The sequence below is a fragment of the Tetrao urogallus genome (genome assembly GCF_951394365.1).
Source record: "Tetrao urogallus genome assembly, chromosome: 4".
Taxonomy (NCBI): Eukaryota; Metazoa; Chordata; class Aves; order Galliformes; family Phasianidae; genus Tetrao; species Tetrao urogallus.
The window spans coordinates 41836852-41856056 of NC_136817.1; the positions used below are offsets into that span (position 1 = coordinate 41836852).

Consider the following 19205-nt stretch of genomic DNA (forward strand, 5'->3'; position numbering starts at 1 on the left):
TTTTGGTTTTAAACTGGTATGCAGAGGGTCTTCAACACACTTTCCAAGAAGGGAAAAAATGTTTACAGTTCTAAAATACAGCAACCCACTTAAGACATTTCCATGTAGCTGACCCAGAAAAATATCAGACCTAACCTATGTACAATTGGAATTGTGTGAATATGTTGAAATTCTCGTAATGAAATGTCAAACCTTGGTTTTGGGGGGAATACATACAGTGATGCCCTGATTATAATAACTCAGGGTGCTAGTTTTAATGGCACACAAACACCACTATTTTCAGTGGGAAAACAAATTCACAAAATATCTACAAAATCTAGTTAAAACTATTAAAATCAAAACTGTACATAAAATTTACAAAAAGTAGGAGGAAATTAATTTTCATTAGAACTATATAAATATATGCATCATGCTAATATGGAGAAGTGGTATGTGATTTTTTTAAAATAGACAATGCAAGTACAAAAAACACGTTCAAAAATGGCAAAGTCAGTGGAATTCTTGGAACTGTCCAATTATAGTAGGTCAGGAAATGGAAATAAGCTGATTTAGTGAAATGAACTGCATGATCCAATGCCACCATGCCAGTTTAGCTCACTGAAACAGAAGCATTCACTGAGGCTGGGAAAAGAGGGGTAGAGGAAAGAAAATGAAAAAGCTCTTGAAAATTGTTCTAGAATTGATTAAGTCGGTTAAGAGTCCAGGCACTTTGTTGAGTGTGAGTGTCAGACTTCTGTATGTTGCTGGGAATCAAGTGGAGGAATTTTCACATTTTCAAAATGACTGTCATCTCCACTCTCATAGTCACTCATCATGACTTCAGACTCCATTTCACAGCATGCTGACACATCAGAGCACGAAGCCGTGGAAGCATACACAGACATGGACATGTTGTCTACAGTGGGAGCTTCGAAGTCTCTATTGTACCCTAATGTGTAAGGAGCATAAGGTTCTCTGTAATTGCCACTGGCACCACTGGTTGTGGTCTGAGGTTCAGACATATCTGCAGGATAGTGATGGGGAAGATACTGATTAAGGTTAAACCTCTGCCTGCTTCTTGTAGAAGAACCCAAGCTACCTAAGGCTGGCATGTCTCTGGGAGGCTGTATTGACTCAAACTGGTCACTGTATTCTGGTGGTAATGGTGGAAGCTCATCAGGTGCAGGGAAGTCATCAGGTGGAGGTGGAAAATCACTTTCTATGTCATAACCGCCAGGGTAATAGTCTGTATCGATGGCATTTGGATCTGTATAGAGGGGAGCTGACTCCTCAACCACTTCATAATTTGGATACTCTTGGATACCTGGCAGTTGAACACTTGGCATCCAGTCTGATGTATCCCAGTGATAACCTAAAAAGTGAACATTGAAAAAAAAAAAAAAAAAAGCGTTAGTATCTCATCTTCAAGTCAGTCTGAACTGATAATTCAACGCATGTATTAAGACAAGGCAGTCACTGTGATTAGGACGTTACTTGTTAATTGGAGAACAGTGTGCTTGGCTCCACAGAAGACATTCAACAAAACTTTACATTATGCCATGCATTACATATTGCATCATTCACATTTAAACTTTTAAACTTTCTCAGACATCTCACCTAAAATGAGAAGAGCTATAGGTCAGCAAATAATCAATGGTTTCTCTTGTGCAGCTAAATTCTTAATCACTTGTTGTTTGAGTAATTAGAATTGGCTTGCTAACCAATGCCCAGTTTTCTTCTGAATATGTTTAGCATAAATAAACCTTGCTTTTCCTATGTAAAAGTAATTTCTAACTGGTAAAGTACCCAGGCTACTTAAAGTGACCTTTACCACTTGGCTGAATTTTAGTGTTAGGCTTTATAATATCTCAAACAATTGCACCTCTCCATGCTTCCGCACCTCTGATAAAATTCCTTTCTCTTTCTCTACATGTAAAGATGTTCCACACTTGAACAGAAGAACAAAATCAGGCTTGATCATGCATGGCAGCCTTCCCTTGAATAAGGTTTTATTGCTCTGCTGAAAACCAGGTGTAAGCCTAACGTTATTTAAAAAATGCCTATGTGTGTATAGATTTTTAACCTGAATACCAAAAAGGAAAATTAATACAAAACTGGAATAAGGTGCAAATCTAGTAAAAAGAGTAATCACTGCAGACAAATGCACAGCAAGCAATTGATAGTAAGTCTGTGTTAAAACCAAGTGTTAACAAAAATATTTTGGTGCATATCAATGAACTGCATGCAGAAGTCACCTCTTGAATTGCTGAGGTCAGGAACAGCAAAAGATTCTTTAGTTGGCAGAATGAGAAGAAAAAGGAGAAAATACCTGTTGTTAGGAATCAAATACTAGAACCAATACGGAGACAAATATAATGATTTTCGCTAAGAGGCTACCTTTGTTTTTAGTATACTCTAGGTAAATATGGCTTTCTATTGAGCAGTACTAAAGTTGGCTTTTTTTCCTCGGATCCTCCTTTATTAGACTAGCTGTAGAATTGCTGCTGAGTCAATTGTAAAGCCCACCTGGGACACTGTCTTGTTATGGCATAATCTGGAGTCCACAGTCTGAAATTCTCATTTCATCATATTTAGAACTTTCTTTAAGGGTTAACAACACTGATCCTTTTCTTGCTCCACACTCTCTTGGCTTTTGATACAGGGATATATCTATAAGGACTTGTACTTTCTAGTGTCTCAGATGAAGATGGAACTTTCACTTTAGAATCTAGCTTCCACAGGCTGTGAATGGGAGATCTACCTGTTGCTATACAGCAATCCCAACAACTTCTGCTTAGCACAGAACTGCACCTGTGCTGACAAACTTTAAACCCTTCTTTCTCAGTAATTCCTTATGGAGGTCTGAAAGGAGGGATGCCTGCCTATTCTGATCCCAGAATCATCTCCTAAGAATTGAAGCTTGTATCTAAGAAAGGTCAAAGGTCTGAGACCCTTCAAATATCTCTGGTCGCCTCACTGGGAGAATGCTCTGACCACGAGACTACTTAAAAAACAGCTTCTTTGGTTTTGTAGGGAAACTGGGTGCAAAACTGAACTCAATAGGCAGATGACTGGCTATTCTGGGTTAAAGACCACTTAACACAAAATACAACAGCAAACTAGAACTTGATGTAACTTGAATGTCACCTTCCTAGGTGACACTTCGCTACGCTGGAGCTCTATTTCCTCTTGCACTCAACACTGCTGTTTGCAGAGAGCTATAGCCTTCTCTGAGGAGCAGTGCAGGGAATACAGGCCAATAATTATCATAGCAGGAGATTGTGTAGTTGATGCTTCTAGGATACTTTTTGAGAATTGAGGAAAAGACCATCTGTCTCAGAGCCTGACCTTTGCTGAAGGTTGGAGCAAGGATCTCTGCTAATCAAACTAGCACCATTCTGAGATGCTCGAAAGCAGAACTCTTTACCCACTATGTTTCAAAGAACGAATGCTTATTTAAATTAGAAACTTCCAAGTATTAAGAAGCAGGTGAGCAGGACATCTTTAATCTCTGTCCTTTCTGGATGGTTTGCAATGCATAAAATAACTGGTTTTTTTTACACTGATACTAAAACAGTGAATATTTCCAACTGTCTTGAGAACTTGCTTTTGCTGCCTCTAGTCTTGAAATCTTAGTTTTCCTCTTAGTTTTTCCTAAGTTACTGTGCATTACAATTTTTTTTTTTAGCACTGGGGACTATGATCTATTTGTAAACATTAATGATATATTCTTCTGTGATTAGAAGTCTTTGCATTTGCCTACTTTTTCATGTCTCTGCATATACTAGAGAACATGTACTTCAAATAAGAAGCCAAACAGAATCGTTAGGTACTGTAAATATTTTTATGATCTTAAAATGGCTTTGTTTTCAGCAGGACTTCTATGGTTTCCTAGTCTATTTTGTTTTTATTAAGAAATGAGAAACATATGCTGTGGGTATCACTTCAGAAGTAGCCTCCACAGACTTGCAGTGGAGATCTAAAGGAGCAAGCTATTGAAAATTCCAGTTCTATGTAAGCCTATTGAGAGGTTAGTGTGTGTATAGGCCCAGCGGCACTTCTATTACTACTACTATTTTGTACAGAGTTTGTTTCTTAAATGTTAGAAAGAAAATACATTGAATAGCTATTGCGCCTCCTTCTAAGGCACAGATGGATATATGCAAACAAGTGTGTGTACATACATATACACACACAAACATGCCTTTTAGATACTCAGTAAGAACAGGAGGTAAGCAACTACTTAAGCTGGTAGGGATGTGCATGCCTGTACACCTCAATTGCATACTATAAGTCAGTTATTTTCTGCTATAGACAAGCTCATCCAAGATGACGAGGGAGAAGCGTATTGGGCTACTCATGTTCTGCTCTGCCAAAGCCAACAGGGTGGATGGGGAAAGAAATGGAACTGTGGACTGCTGATTTTTCATCTATTTTGGTGCACATAATTATCTCTGATGCTGTCTTTGCCTGCCAGAAGCTTTATTGTGAATGTTGTCAGACAACAGTAAGCACCGATATCTTTTTATGACAGTCCTTTTTTTTTCCCCCCCAAAAACCCACACTGAAACATGCCTGCAGGGTAGATACAGCATACACATGAAAATACAAATACACATACCACATAAATATACTCTTTACTAATGCTTATGAGAAAATATAAGTAAATAATAGTTTATAACTCTCAACTGCTACATTACTAGAAGAAAAACGTGCATTATTCTGCCAAAGCAGTAAATAAATATGAAAACATGTATATACCTTCTTTTTCCACCGAGTCAACAACAGCATTGACAAGGTGTATTACAGTCACTACGGAAGCTTGTAAAAGGTATAAAAGGAGCAAATTAAAACAAACCTATAGTTAGTATCATTTTAAACAGCATACAGGTATACAAAAATACTGTAAAATTGTAGTCCGTTATTATTTTAAAAATGAAGGTTATTGGTGTAATATATATATATATATATACACACTATCTAGAAAGCAATTGCATGTAACATGTAAAACACATCTCTGAACCTGACTTTTGTTCTTTATGAACATAACAAGGTACTTGTTATAATTATTCTTGAAATTCTGCACAAGCACAAAATTGTTTTACTTTTTTATTGCTTTTATATTTATTCAATACAGTGTTTGTACCATACTTCATCTGGATTGCAATACTTCATCTGAATTGCAATAAGCCCAGGCACCCCACAAATGCTGATGTGTGGTGAATTAAGGAGTAATTAAGGAATAGGCTTCCTACTGCTGTTTTCTTCCCCCTCAACAGAGAGGTAGAATCTTTCACTGCAATGAAAGGATAGTAGGAATGACAAAATCAGATTGATGTTGCTGATGTGGTTTTTAAGTCACAATCAGAATAGATTAATTAATCTGCTATAGCTTCCTCTCCCAAATGTACTTTTAGAAGGGAGAAAGATTTATAGAGTGGGATGAGGTAAGCACATGCAATTTGTTTGCAAGTCTCAGGGATAAGATTTCAAACTAATCAATTCAAAATCTACCAAAAAAGGAGGAAGGAACAATCTCTATGATGCTACAGTTATTTCTCTCAGAATGATGTATTACTGAGTAATCAGTCCATGACAAGAAATACCTGTAGGCATGTATGAAATGTATGGGATGAAGGAGAGGGGAGAACATGTACTGCACAACACTTAATACCACAGGAAAAAGTTGAAAGTTGATATAAAGTCTACTAATAAATGATGAGTACTATAAGCATACCATTTTACTTTCACCAATCATTAACAGACTTCTATTAAAGAACAAACCACTCTAACTTGTTAAGAAGTGGAATGTTCTTAACTCCTAAACTAAAGAAATTTTAAATTCTTGTTACCATACAGAGACAAAAGCAGGAATTGGAATAGAGTCGGAACACCTGAACTTAGCAAATTAAATTATTAGACAACCATGTCTTCGTCCAATCAGTCTAAAATATTTCTGAATATATAGATGCATTCTGATCAAACAGTAAAAGCATCTGTTGTAACAGAAAAATAAGACTTCCAATCAATAATAGTAATAAAATGCTCAAATAAATACACTGATTATGCTTTGTGGGACTAGGATTGTGATTAAAAGATTTTATTTTAATTTTCATATTGGCTTTTTTCAGAGCATTAATTTTTTAATTCATTATAATCATGGTGAAAGCCAAGCATACTGCTCTACTATAATAAAATTCCTTTTTTTGTAGCTTCCTTCATTACTAAAGTAATCAAACTTACAAGCAATCCCTTAAACTCTGCTCTCACTCAGAACTGATCTGATCCATATGGGAGCTGAGGTCGCAGCAAGAAAAAGAGAAGGAAACACATGAAACTGTAACACCAGAAAGCTTTACTAAAAGCTGAACGTCAAAACTGAAGTTGTAGTTGCATAGGCAAAGGCTATTTTTTAAATTCACTCCATATAAGATAACTAATCATTAAATTTGAATGTGCTTTTAACATATAGTGCTAAATACCTTGTGCTGCATTTACACTGTTAATATTCTAACACTGGCATGAATATATAGGTAATTTTAAGGTAAAGTAATAAACATAGGCAAAAAAAAGCTAACAGATTTGAGTATTAAAATAAATACTAATATATATTAAATTGTGTACTTAATATATATTAGATGTATGTAACTCCTATTAATACTAAGAGCGATTTAGATGCAGAGACATTATGAATGAACATAAGAAGCACTACAGAATGATTAGAGTTTACATACCATTGTCATCACATGATTCAGACTGGAAGGAGCTAAGAGACTGGACTTCAGACATGCTTTCTCTAGCACTATAAGGATGGGAGGTCTTTTCATCCAGAGGCTTTTTTGAAAGGCAGGGGTCAAGATCTACTACTTTAGCTGGAAGATAAAGTTTCAGGTAAGGCAATTAACAGACTTGATTAGAAGAGTCAATAGAAATTAAAGCTTTCTAAGATCTATACTTCTAAGAAAACTTAGTATATGAAGCTGAATCAGACTCGAGAACTAGTAAAATCTTAAAGCTTTTTCTACCACAGCAGGCACAGACCAGGCTTTGAGCTCATAGTAAAACTGTGCCACAAACACACCTTTAACTAAAAGGTAACAAAACTAAGAGAGTTTCTTACTGTCATAGTCAAAATCCCAGCTGGGCTTCTGTATCGAATCACTGTCTGAAGGAGAGTTGGAGGGAGGTGGAGGTGGCAGGTTTGGTGCTACACTGCAAACAGCTACAGCTTTCCGGTGGCCGTGCACAGAATCTGGGTTAAAAGTACTAAATTCTGGGTGCTCAGGAATTGCAGACCCCTCAAAAGAATTCCTGTCAAGGTTGTTCCTGGAGTCACTTGGAATGCTTGGAGTGTATGAAATGGGACGAACAGGAACCTGTGGTGGGATGTCAGAATAGATGTTCTTATTCAATTTTGCATCAAAATAAGGTCGTTGCAAGAAAGCTGTTGTAGCTCCCAGCTGCTTGTCTTCAGGTTCTGGTTGGTGTTTCTTCTTTCTATTCATCACTTTGCGGCAAACAACAAAAATCCCAACTAACAAGAATATTCCAGCGATGAAAACAATAATTCCAATTACTTCAGCTAAACTAATGTTCCAAGAAGTTGAAACATATTTGTTAAGAACAATGTCTGTGCAGTGCTTTCCTCCAAATCCATGGCTGCAATTGCAGTGATATGAACCATAAGTATTCTCACAAAGGGCACCATTAAGACATGGGTTGTCTGTGCATTCATCAATATCGGTCAGACACCTACCAGAATCAGAGATGAGAAACAATAGTTAGCTAACATCAGTAATCACTGCTGTAGTGTCCTTGTTCAACAATTCTAAATATGTTTAATATGCAATATCATACACTACCAGGCAACTTGCTATTCTATCACCATTCCAGATTTCTATCAACTTGAACTGTTAAACATTGATAAAATTTCCATTTCTGTGGAATGATCTACTCACCTTTCTCCCCGAAAGCCTGCTTCACACTCACAAACAGGTCCATCCAAACTGTCAATGCACTTGCCACTATTTTTACAAGGATTGTCTTTGCAATATGGACCCAGCTGGCACCTTCAAAAGAGGAAAAAAAACAATAACAGAAGAGCCACTGTCTTACTATAAGTTGCATAAATAGTATTAGGTATAGTGGGATTCAAGGCTGCAATATAGGGGCTGAAATTAACCAACTCAGTGGGTTTCAAAGTGTGAACGTGAAGTAGAAAAGAGATTTAAAAAAACAGAGAAAGTGTTATATTTATATTCTGTGCTGTAAGGGGTTCATTTGCACAAAAAACCATACAAACATACCTTTGGCCTGTGTACTGTCCTCGGCACTGGCAGATGAAATCATCGCTGACTGGGATGCAAGTACCTCCATAAAGGCAGGGATTGGAAGCACATGGGTTGACGCTTACATCACAGTGAGTTCCCATGAATAAAGGAGCGCACTTGCAGTAGTAACCTGAAATCAAATACATTCTTTTTGAAAGGTGCACATAGCTTTACTAGATTCAAGATAAAATCTGCCCTGCCCACCTACCTGTTCAAAGAGAGAGAGAGAGGACAGAAATAGAAACCATTCTATTGAAAAATGAAGGAAAGTCTAATGGAAATGTTTTCTGACATGTGACAAGGTTAACTGTCACTTATCTCTCAGAAATCATGCTTGCCATAATGTTTTCAGAAATTTTAAAGTTCTAAAGTAGGCATTCAGAGAACGGACCTCAGTGTTGACTGAGACTGAAGATTAAATCCTTGCATTGTTTGATGGGTTTTGCCTACTTCTTACTCCAAGGAACTCAGTGTCTAGAACACAGGCAGACACAACCTTACTCTCTGGCAAAGAACAGCCTTCTACAACTCTCTGGAAAAGCGAAAAACATTTGCAAAATTGTTTTGGCCTTCCAAGGCAGATAAGTGGAAAAGCAGTTTTGAAAACTAGCAGAACAGCTTACCTCCATTTGACAGGGCATTGCAGATGCCTCCATTCTGACATGGGTTACTTGAACACCCTTCTGTGGTACTAAGTAAGCACCCAGGAGTCACATCAACAGATTCTTCCATGTGTGCATAATTTCGTGGCTTGCTGTTTAAGGGGAGCTCTTGTCCATTAAGAACAATAGAATCCATGCAGCCTCTGAAACCACTGCTAACCTGAGGACTCCTGCCATGTCTTGCACCTTGCTGCCGAATATGACCACCAAAAAACACATGATTATCTAGGTTTAGTGTCCTAAGTGTACCAGGAGCAGTACCAGATGCAGTATGCACCCTGTCTAGAACAAGTCGTGCATAATTTCCATCTACTTCAAGAGACACTGAATGCCACTGGCCATCATTAATCTGAATGCTCTGAACAGAGACAATGCCGGGTCCACTGCCACAGTCAAATTTATATTGCAGCCTTCCATGATGAATCTATAGAAGAAAGACACATCATCAACAAATGGAGCACAGAGAATCCCAGCAAAAAGTAAAAGTCAAACATATTGGTGCCTCTTAAAAGTTTGTTTGTTACAGAGACAAGATGATGGTGGTGTCCATAAAGGGCAGTTTACTAGCAGTGTATTCTAAACATTCGCAGTGATTGTGATTCACTTTATATGATCCTTTTAATTAAAATGGATATAGTACTTTTTTTTTTCCCTACTGTAAAGAACTCTCAGATTGTAATCAAAAGATTGCAGTAGATGTGTTTTAAGTGATTAATATCTCATGTTTTAAAAACTTTTTTCTGTCTGGACTTGAAGAGTATCACAAACAAATAAATTTAAAACTAGTATTTAAAGTAGATCTTTTCTTTTTTCTTTTTTTAACACTGTTATAACAACTCTGCAGAAATGTCGGTATGAATTAAAGAGGAGATATGTACCTCTAAGATACTGTAGTCTGTTCCTCGAGCATACATTACAACTGCATGAGCAGAGTAAGTTCTAAGTCTCATTGTCAACTTCATTTCTTCTTTGTTCTCATTTTCCATGAGACGATATTTCACATAACTGTTCCCACTGAATGTTACGGCAGAGCCCACCGATGCTAAGGGATACAGAAAAGTATGACACGTTAACACAGGGCTGGAAAATAGGATGGTTTTATGGAGAAATTTTTTAAAGCAAATTTCTTACCAGGACACTGTTCAGTTTTGCTGTCATGGCAAACACAGGTGTATTTTCCATCCTTTGGATCTCCTAAACATTCAGTACCTTCAGGGCATGGGTTTCCTTCACACACACTATTCACCACAGGGCATTTCCCTTCTGTGAAATGAAATATATTATTTTTCTTCTGTTGGCAGTAATAGTATTTTGTGAAAAAAGGACATTTACGAACAGGAGCTGATAGCAACCCAAATGATACTCCTCAGTATCAGGCAACAAGGAAGTGAATAATAGTCATGAGACGTGATTGACAAATACAGACTAGGCAAATAGTGTGTACAATGGCTGATGTTCATAGTTATCTCAATTCAACTGAAAAAATTTGGAAAATCATGCTGTGGTTTAAGGCTTACTCATACTGTCACACATTATAAAAAAAAACAAAAAAACAAACACCCACAAGTACATAGATATAAAACATAAGTAGAGGAGAAGAGTGTGTATTTGAGACAGAAAAGGAAGGGGCTTGAAGTATTTATTTCAGCCAGCAGTGCTAATCAATGATTTTAAAAAGTCATCTCATTTTCCTAAGAGCCAAAGACAAATTCATCATTTGTTATAAATCTGTAAGCTTTTATCTTTTTTAATGAATATTAATTTCCTGGTTCAAGCTGTCATTCATAGCTAAGTTTTGAAGCTGCACGAGATCTTTCTCTTAGCAGAAACCTAGATATACTCAAGTACTTTGCAATAACTTATTTCTGTGCATACAAGACTGAATAGTCATTATTCATGCAATCTAGAAAAAACAACAAAAGTCCTTTATAAAATGGATAATGAAGATATAAGTATAAAAAAAATGACCTCACATAAGCATATATTGTATAAAGTCTTGTTATCTAATTTTAAGAGAAGAATTACTCCTTATCTTAAATAAAATTCGGAGAATATTGCAGTGCAGGTTACAGAACAGTTTTCCTTTCTGCTTTCCTTACCTTTACAAAGACAAACTGCTGCTCTGTGATGACGAGGAGTGACAAAACTCAGCCTGGCTGTGCTGTGAGTTGACATGATATTCTCATCCAGTGTTACTTTTTCTTCACAAAATTTCAAAGGACAGTCTAGGCCTGCACAAAGCTTATGGAAAACATCAATTATCCGAACACCTAGAATCTCCTCTAGGTCAGGCACAGAAGAATTTATCTTGTGGAGCAAAATTCTCATTGGATGCTGAAAGCTTCCAGATTTTTCAATATTCAAGAGGACATCAAGGTTTGAAGGAGGATCAGAAGGCTGCAAACTAACAATCTGGATGTCGTTTCTCCTCACACCTAAGATGTTTCTTAAAGCTCTCTGGAAATTGCGCCAGTAATCGCCAATGAATTCTTCAGGAGCAAGGTTTGCAAAGCGTATTGTAATGCTGTGATTTAGTAAATCTTGTGTGATTTGTTTGATGTGCACAGTAATATCAGCTGCAGTTGTAAATTTTCCATCTGTCACAGTGACATTTAGGAGGTATTGTCCCACATCTAACCTTTTATGTGCTATTAGTTTGCCTCCAGTACTGGAAACAGAGAACATGGATTCCATTTTGGAGTCCAGGCTATAAGTCAAAGTGTCATAAACATCTTGGTCAGTTGCATGAATTTTTCCAATGACACCACCTGAATATTCTTCTCCAAAGGCTGTAATAAAGATTTCTAGAGGCAGAATTGCTGGAGCATAAATGCTTTCTTCAATAACTCTAATATCAACATATGTCAGAGATGACAACGGTGGCTTTCCATTATCTGTGACCTAGTGGAAGACAAGGTTATAATTAGATTTTTTGCTTTATCTCATCAAATTCTGTTGTAGGTATGTGTACATTATGCAGTAGTGCTGCATTTTTCTACAAACGCACACACAAACATACAAAAGTTCTTATGGGTAAATGATTTTTAAAAATTGCAAATTCAGGTTTATGACAAGTTAATTCTGAAAATTTAGAACACTTATTTTAAACACACACACACAGACATGTTTCACTTCTTCCAAGATTAAAAGGGTGAGGTGTTCTTAATACCTCTACGTGCAAGAAAGCCTACTAGCACTTATAGCAAATGCAGAGGAAATGCACAGTAGCTGATTTCGGACAGCAGATGGTGCTCGAAGCTTTTTTAGTGCAAACATGGAAACAAATTACAAACTCAAAATTACTCATGGACTCTAAATTTCTAACAAATTTCACCACTTATTAGGAGACGGGTCTTGCAGACAATCTAAATGCAGTATGCCAAATAGTAGTGCAAAAGAAAAACAATGAATGTAGAAAGTTACAGTTAATTATGCTGTCTTTCATGATTAGTAATCATGGAGAGGAAAAAAAAAAAACAATCTGTGATGGTATTTGCTTCAGACAATTATAGTAATTAACAGAATCAGCCTCGCTCAATTTTAAAGTCTTTTAAACATCATGTCCCTTATCTTTCATCCTTTTTTGACAACAGCATACACAGGTATTAGGAGGAGAGAACAGAAAAAAATGATTATAAGAATAATAAAGAGTATTCCTTTGGGTTTACTTCTTTCACTTTACATTTCTCAGTTCTTGTTTCCCTTCTAGCTTTTTCCCAGTGCTCTTTTGCAATTACTGAAAATGAGACTAAAGAAACAGGCAAAGATGACGTAGATATGATGTGAAGGAACAGAGAGAATATGCAGGGCTCAGAGAATATAAGATATCCTCCACTGTTCAAAAGACGTTGAAATAATTTTACCATGACTACAGGTTGATGGTGCACTCCTCAAATCTATACACAGGAATTGCTTTTGATTTTTTAGACAAATTTAAGCAAAAGAAAATAACTCCAGAACACAACATGTGTACAAATTTTTTAGAAGGCTAGGTATGTGTCTCACATAACTACATACTTCTATCAGTAATTCCACAAGGCAAAGCTAGAAGCTTGACCTCTAGTTACCCAAGCACAAATAAGGAGAGAGACAGAGAGACGGAGCAAGCTTATGTTGGCAAAGTTTTGTTTTGGCTAGATTTCTGCCTGGAAACAAGACAAGGCAGGCAGTCTATCTGCAGCACAAAAGCCCAAGGGAAAACACAAAAATACTTAAAACAAACAAGTGAGCAAAACTGTAACAAATGGACAGCAAGTGGGAAAGAAGACCCCCAGAAGAAGCTATCTTTCAATAATGTAGATACTTAAAAATCTGCTGTAGTTTTAAACTAAAGACTTCAGAAGTGCAGCACAAAAGAGACCGTATGACTCATAGCTGAACATTTCACACACTAATGCTATGAGACATTTGTTAATGGATAGTCTATTTCCTTTGGAAAAAAGGAAAGCAAATCTGAGTGGCATGTACATGTTGAGAAAAAAAAAGGCTCATGTGAAAGTTTATTAGTCGTGGTGATTTCTGTGTGTGTATGGCAGGGGGAAGATTTCTGAGTTCAACTAAATCCGTAACATAAGAAGAGCACTTCCTCAGCAAACCATTCAGAGAGAAATAAAAGCTGTGAGCACAGTAAAGGGGCCCCCCTTTACTGTGAAGATCAGTTAAAAACAAAACCAAGCAACAATGGATCATGCACAGCTATTAACCTAGGAGCTGCAAGAAGAAAGTATAGAAATTAGAGACTTGAGAAGATTTATTTATTTATTTTTCTTCTTGAAAAAGGAAATAATATCTTCCCTAGAGTCATGTACCTATTTTTATGTGTCACTGAACCTGAAGACTTGTGATATGGAAATTGTAGTTTTAGTCTTAGATTCCTTCAGACTTGTGTGTGGTGACTTTCTGAAGAAAAGATAATTGCGAATTATAGCACTGTCAATTTAAAAGAAATGATCATAATAAGTGATGATAAATGGCAACTGAAAGACAGTGATGCATTTCCAGAATCCATGCAAAGAACTTCTAAATCAAAGTATGAGACAAGTACAAAATATTAAGATTGGGCAATATAGAACAACAAAAAAAATACATATGTATGACTTTAGTGCAGTCTTATAATGATGTACAAACTCTGAGAAGTGTTTGTTTTAAATGAGTACTTTGCTTTAAGATGCTTGTTTAGTTATTGAGTGCGATTATAATTCTCCCTTTATTCATTCTCTAGAAAAAATGACACTGATCATTTAGCACGGATGCTGTGCTAAAGATAAGACAGCTGAAGTACCGACAGACTGCTTACAGGCATTCTACTGTCTAGGTGGCTTGGAAATGAAAAGAATTGCATGAATCCATCAAGAGAAAAGTGTTAGATTGATCTATTGTACTTAACAATAGGCAGACACATTAGGAAGGGCCAAATGTGCAGCTAAATCATGAAGTGGGATTAAGACAGTCTAACAATCCACACAGCAGTCAAAATTGCAGCCATGTACATTAACAGGAATACACTTTAGGAGCAAATTACATATAAATCATAGAATCACCGAAGTTGGAAATGATCTCTAAGATCATCCAGTCCAATCGGCCACCTATCGCCAATATTTCCCACTAAACCATGTCCCTCGGTACAACACCTAAATGTTTCTTGAACACCTCCAGGGACTCCAATGCCTCCCTGGGCAGCCCATTCCAGTACCTGACCACTCTCTCTTTTGAAGAAGCTTTTCTTCATGTCCTAAATCAGTTACTGTTTAGAGAAAAATATAAAATAAAACATACAAATCTTGTATTATATGAATAGCACACCTAGGAAAAACAGTGTTTGATATTCTCTTCCCTAAACAAAAACACGGCTTTGGGAAAACAGTACAGAATTTGGAAAGCATATTATGTAAGCGTGACAAAGCCCACCTTTGAATCCTGCTTTAGACTAATACAACCTGGGAAGGCCAATAGATCCTTCACTTGAAGGCTAATCTGTCTCACCAGATCATTAGCAGATCATTACTGAGAAGCAAATAACTGACAGTGGGATGATTTATGTCCCTGACACCTTTCTAATCTATATTCTTAAATCCTAAACTAAACTTAAAAGGAGCCTTTACCGATGCTGCTACTTCTACTCATGTCTCCTGATACAATGTTTCAGTGACTCAAGAAACAAATCACAGTACCTCTGGGAATTTTTTTTTGTTCCCCAAAGAGGTCAACTTTCTATAAATACACTATCATTATTACCCCATTGCAGACAAAATTCATTACACTCTTGAGCAAACAGTACTGCTGTAAAATTCTACACACTTATTCAGAAATGATGTGCAATATTACATATGAGAATAACAGAGATGTAAAAGCCATATAAACTCATGTGAAATTAAAGGTGAGAACTTTTCTTAAAATGTATCTTTGGAAATGAGGTATTTGGAAATTAAGGCCAACTACTTTAGCCTATCAATTTTAAATCCCCTGGTCACAGTTTCTTAATTTATTACTGAACAAAAAAGGACTAGATAAGATTTTTAAAAAAGGTTTTTTTTTTTTTTTTTTTTTTTTTTTCTAATGTTAAGGTGCTATTTTAGAGAACTTATCTAACTTATCTATCCTTTACTGTAATTCTGATTTTCAGACATAGCCTCGACCTTCTGCACAACTGTTGCAAGTGTACACAGACACCCTTCCAGGGTCATTTTTGAATTCTTTGCAATAGCAAAATTCTGAGACCTGCAAGTACAGTGCTACTGATTATGAGAATCAGACAGTGAGGTTGAATGCTATGTGAAAGGTTCACTGACTTGGTTTTCCAAACTTAAAAAAAAGATTACATGTTTTCAATTGCCCTCAAAAAAAGAATGTAGTATTACAGAAAAATGTCAGTACTGCCACGCCATGAAAATTTTAAAATCCCTGTTGCCACTGTATCAATGTATTCCAGCTCACAGCTTCAAGCATCAAAGCAATAGCGGGGGCAGGAGTTTGCAGTGAACAGGAGGTGGTTCAAGAGACCTCTCCCCTGCCGGCTTTTCCAGACAGATGCCAGAGTGCAGCAAAATGTGTAAGCTAAAATATGTACCACATGTGAAAAGCCTTATCAAAAGCACTCACCCTGTCAACATTTCACTGGCACCAAATGCTAACAGTTAGTTCACCTCACTATTACATTTGCAGTACAATTCCACTTAAATCAACAGACTGTCTGAATATGCTACTGGAAGGGACGTGCCTCAAATAACTACTTAGCATGTCATGATCTCATAACAGAAAGACAAATTATCTTCCAAGTAACAGGAAAAGGTGGTGGTTTGTGTACAAGTGGAGAAAGTTTAATTCTTAAACTACAAAGCAGCTAGACGTAGTGTATCCTACCTTAACATGTAGTAAATAGTGATCCCTCACTTTGCGATTCAGAGCAGCAGTTGTTGTCAGTACTCCTTGATGGTTAACCTGGAAAGTGTTCTCTTCATTTCCACTCAGGATGGTGAAAAGAAAAGGAGGACCATTGTGAGAAGAATCCTTGTCTGTCACCAACAACTGAAGCACACTAAATCCAATAGGCTTATTTTCCTAAAAATGCATTACACAATCACATTAGCTTTGTTGCACTTGGACGTATATACTGACATTCATTTTTCACAAAAAGAAAGAAAACCAAATTACCGTCAAATCAGCCAATAACTATCAGTGAAATCAGAATGACAAGGACTGTTTAAGAATGAATAATACACTCTGAAGAATGATAAAAACAGTAAAAAAATTCATAAGTTTTGATTCTTTTCTAAAGCTTTGTTTGAGATTGTTGTAGGTAGCTTAACCTTGAAACTTCACATTTTCCACTTTCAGTCAGAATTAAAATTACAGAAGATTAACTACCTAGTCATCAAAGATTTCAAATGTAGCTAAAACACTCTCTAAACATAATTGAGTGCCTTTGTGGGAGGACTACAAAAACATATTACTCCATCTCACCCCTTGTGTCTCAAATTATTGTCACACGAATAAAGCCACAGTCTGCTTAAAATACGAAATCCAAGTTTAAAAGTTTGTATTATAAAGTTTCAAGTTGGCATAATGTTGACGTCTGATGTTTCAGACTCTTTACAGACTTAGGCTTATTGAGCCTCTGATGTTCACAACCTTACCTCAAGCTGAGAACAACTCTCCCATAACATGTGTTATACTGTATCTACCAGATTTTATACATACACAAATTTTAAATGCCAAAAAAGTAGAAGTATCATTGCAAAGTATAGTAATAAAAAATGCTATTCTTATAGTTGCAAAGCAGGTGAAATTTTGTCGTTAATTTTATCAGATATGGCAGCCTATTTTTTTTTTTTTTCTTAAGAAAACCAGACAAGGACTACGATTTTAAGTAATATTTACAATTCAACATCTAAATTTATTTAGTTTTAATATTAGCTAAGAACACTGCCAGTTGCCATTTGTCCGTATTTGTCCATTCCCAGTGTATCAGGAGATGTAGACCAACGTTTCTGGGCAACTCCTCCAGCTTCTTCTCTGGGTCCCTCATACCAGGGTGGGTTAATATGAATGAACAATAATACAAAGTCTTCCTTTTTAGCTGAGTGGGGGAAACATTACCAATATTAATTATGTTGACTTCAAAAGAGATTTGAACTGAGGAAAGGAAAATACCTTTGATAGCACACTAATTCAAGACATCTTACTTGTATACTCTAAACACTGGGTAGAAATAAATTACCTTACCCTCTTTTGGAAAGGTGCCTTCACAAATCATGTAATGGTCCTGAACAGAAGTGGTATGTTAGATAGGCACAGATTCCCAGACATTATTGTCCGATCTTCACTTACCTACTGCACAAGGCCAAGGACCAGCAACAGCGAAAGGAGCTGACATGTTATCAGAACAAAGATCTTAATAATTATTGCTTCTTTCCCTTCCATTCATTCTCTACTGAATTTGGGAAGGCAAGAAGTATGGAAGCTGTCTCTGCTATCTTTGCCTTAGTAGAGAGTTCTCTGAATCAGGCAAATATTTGATGGCCATTGAGAATCTGCCCCACTAATACCATACTAAGGTGCAAAATCAGTCAAAGAGTTGGTATGTAGCACTGTGAAATACTACTCCTGTTCTAATTGCCTCTGATCCCAGAGGAGGCCAATAGGAATGAACTCAAACTATGGGTCAAAGTGCAGAATGCCTGCTCAAAGATCAAAACGAAATAGCAAAATTGTTATGTATTCTAACCTGCTTGTATGATGTTAAGAGCACTGTAAATATGAATTCAAATTCAATGTATTATATATACATATACACAAAGTAAAAGAACACAATCTACTTGCAAAGTAAGTTTCCAAATAGACTGCACAATATGGACTTTGTAACTCTTAACACACTTATTCACGTATACAGCCTCATTAACGACCTTAATTAGAAAATGACAATATAGAAAACAAAACTGAAACATTAGGTTTATCATATCCTACAAAATTTTTTCTAGTCACAAGTTAACATTCAAATAATATTATTGATTTGATTACTAGAGCATTACTGTATGCCTCTAGTTTACCTGGATGATAACGCTATAGTTTCCTTTTGAGAATACTGGAGGATTGTCATTTACATCAGAAACATCAATGTTAACTGTAGTAGTGTTACGTCTAGGTGGGTTTCCATTATCTGAAGCTTGAACTGTCAAGGTATATCCTGAAATCTATTTAAAAATTATAAACAAAAACAAAAACATACATTTAGTAAAGAACAAAGAAAGAACAATAAACTCGTTTTTTCTTTTAAGAAATATTTTAGTGTAAACCTCCAGTAAAGCTTGCCTTTCTATCTTTGATCATTTTTCTCTCCCCACAGATGGCCCCCCAGCCCTGTCTCAAAAAGTACTGACAAAATATGATCATATTGTCACAGCTGTACAAGGGCTGCTCCAAAAGTAATAACTCCTATTTTATTACCCTGTCCCACGACTTCAGAGGTGGATGTTCAACCTTCCCAATAATATTCCCTTACATTTTGTTGCCATGCAATAGAAATCAAAATGCATATGAAGCAAAAGTGTGTAACTGAATTCCTTCATGAGAAAAAAATGGCACCCACTGACATTCATCAGTGCTTGCTGAACATTGATGAGATGAAATGGTGGATGTGAGCACAGTGAGGCAGTGCGTGGTGTATTTCAGCAGTGGCAACAGGGACAGTGGGTCACCTCTGCTGGTGCAAATTTTTATAAGCACAGTTTGTTCATCA

General features: G+C 36.5%; 1 protein-coding gene across 1 annotated transcript in view; it reads right to left on the reverse strand.

The window, feature by feature from the left end:
- Nucleotides 1-725: 725 nt before the first annotated feature.
- FAT1 (FAT atypical cadherin 1) overlaps nucleotides 726-19205 on the reverse strand; it is a gene marked incomplete at both ends in the record, with an annotated part of 98028 nt that continues 79548 nt past the window's right edge. The window contains 13 exons of the mRNA XM_079534390.1: nucleotides 726-1351; nucleotides 2235-2270; nucleotides 4741-4800; nucleotides 6714-6851; nucleotides 7100-7731; nucleotides 7938-8048; nucleotides 8286-8439; nucleotides 8933-9395; nucleotides 9850-10013; nucleotides 10103-10234; nucleotides 11071-11872; nucleotides 16331-16528; nucleotides 18517-18660. Coding sequence (XP_079390516.1) covers nucleotides 726-1351; nucleotides 2235-2270; nucleotides 4741-4800; nucleotides 6714-6851; nucleotides 7100-7731; nucleotides 7938-8048; nucleotides 8286-8439; nucleotides 8933-9395; nucleotides 9850-10013; nucleotides 10103-10234; nucleotides 11071-11872; nucleotides 16331-16528; nucleotides 18517-18660 — 3660 coding nt within the window. The remainder of the gene's footprint in view (nucleotides 1352-2234; nucleotides 2271-4740; nucleotides 4801-6713; nucleotides 6852-7099; nucleotides 7732-7937; nucleotides 8049-8285; nucleotides 8440-8932; nucleotides 9396-9849; nucleotides 10014-10102; nucleotides 10235-11070; nucleotides 11873-16330; nucleotides 16529-18516; nucleotides 18661-19205) is intronic.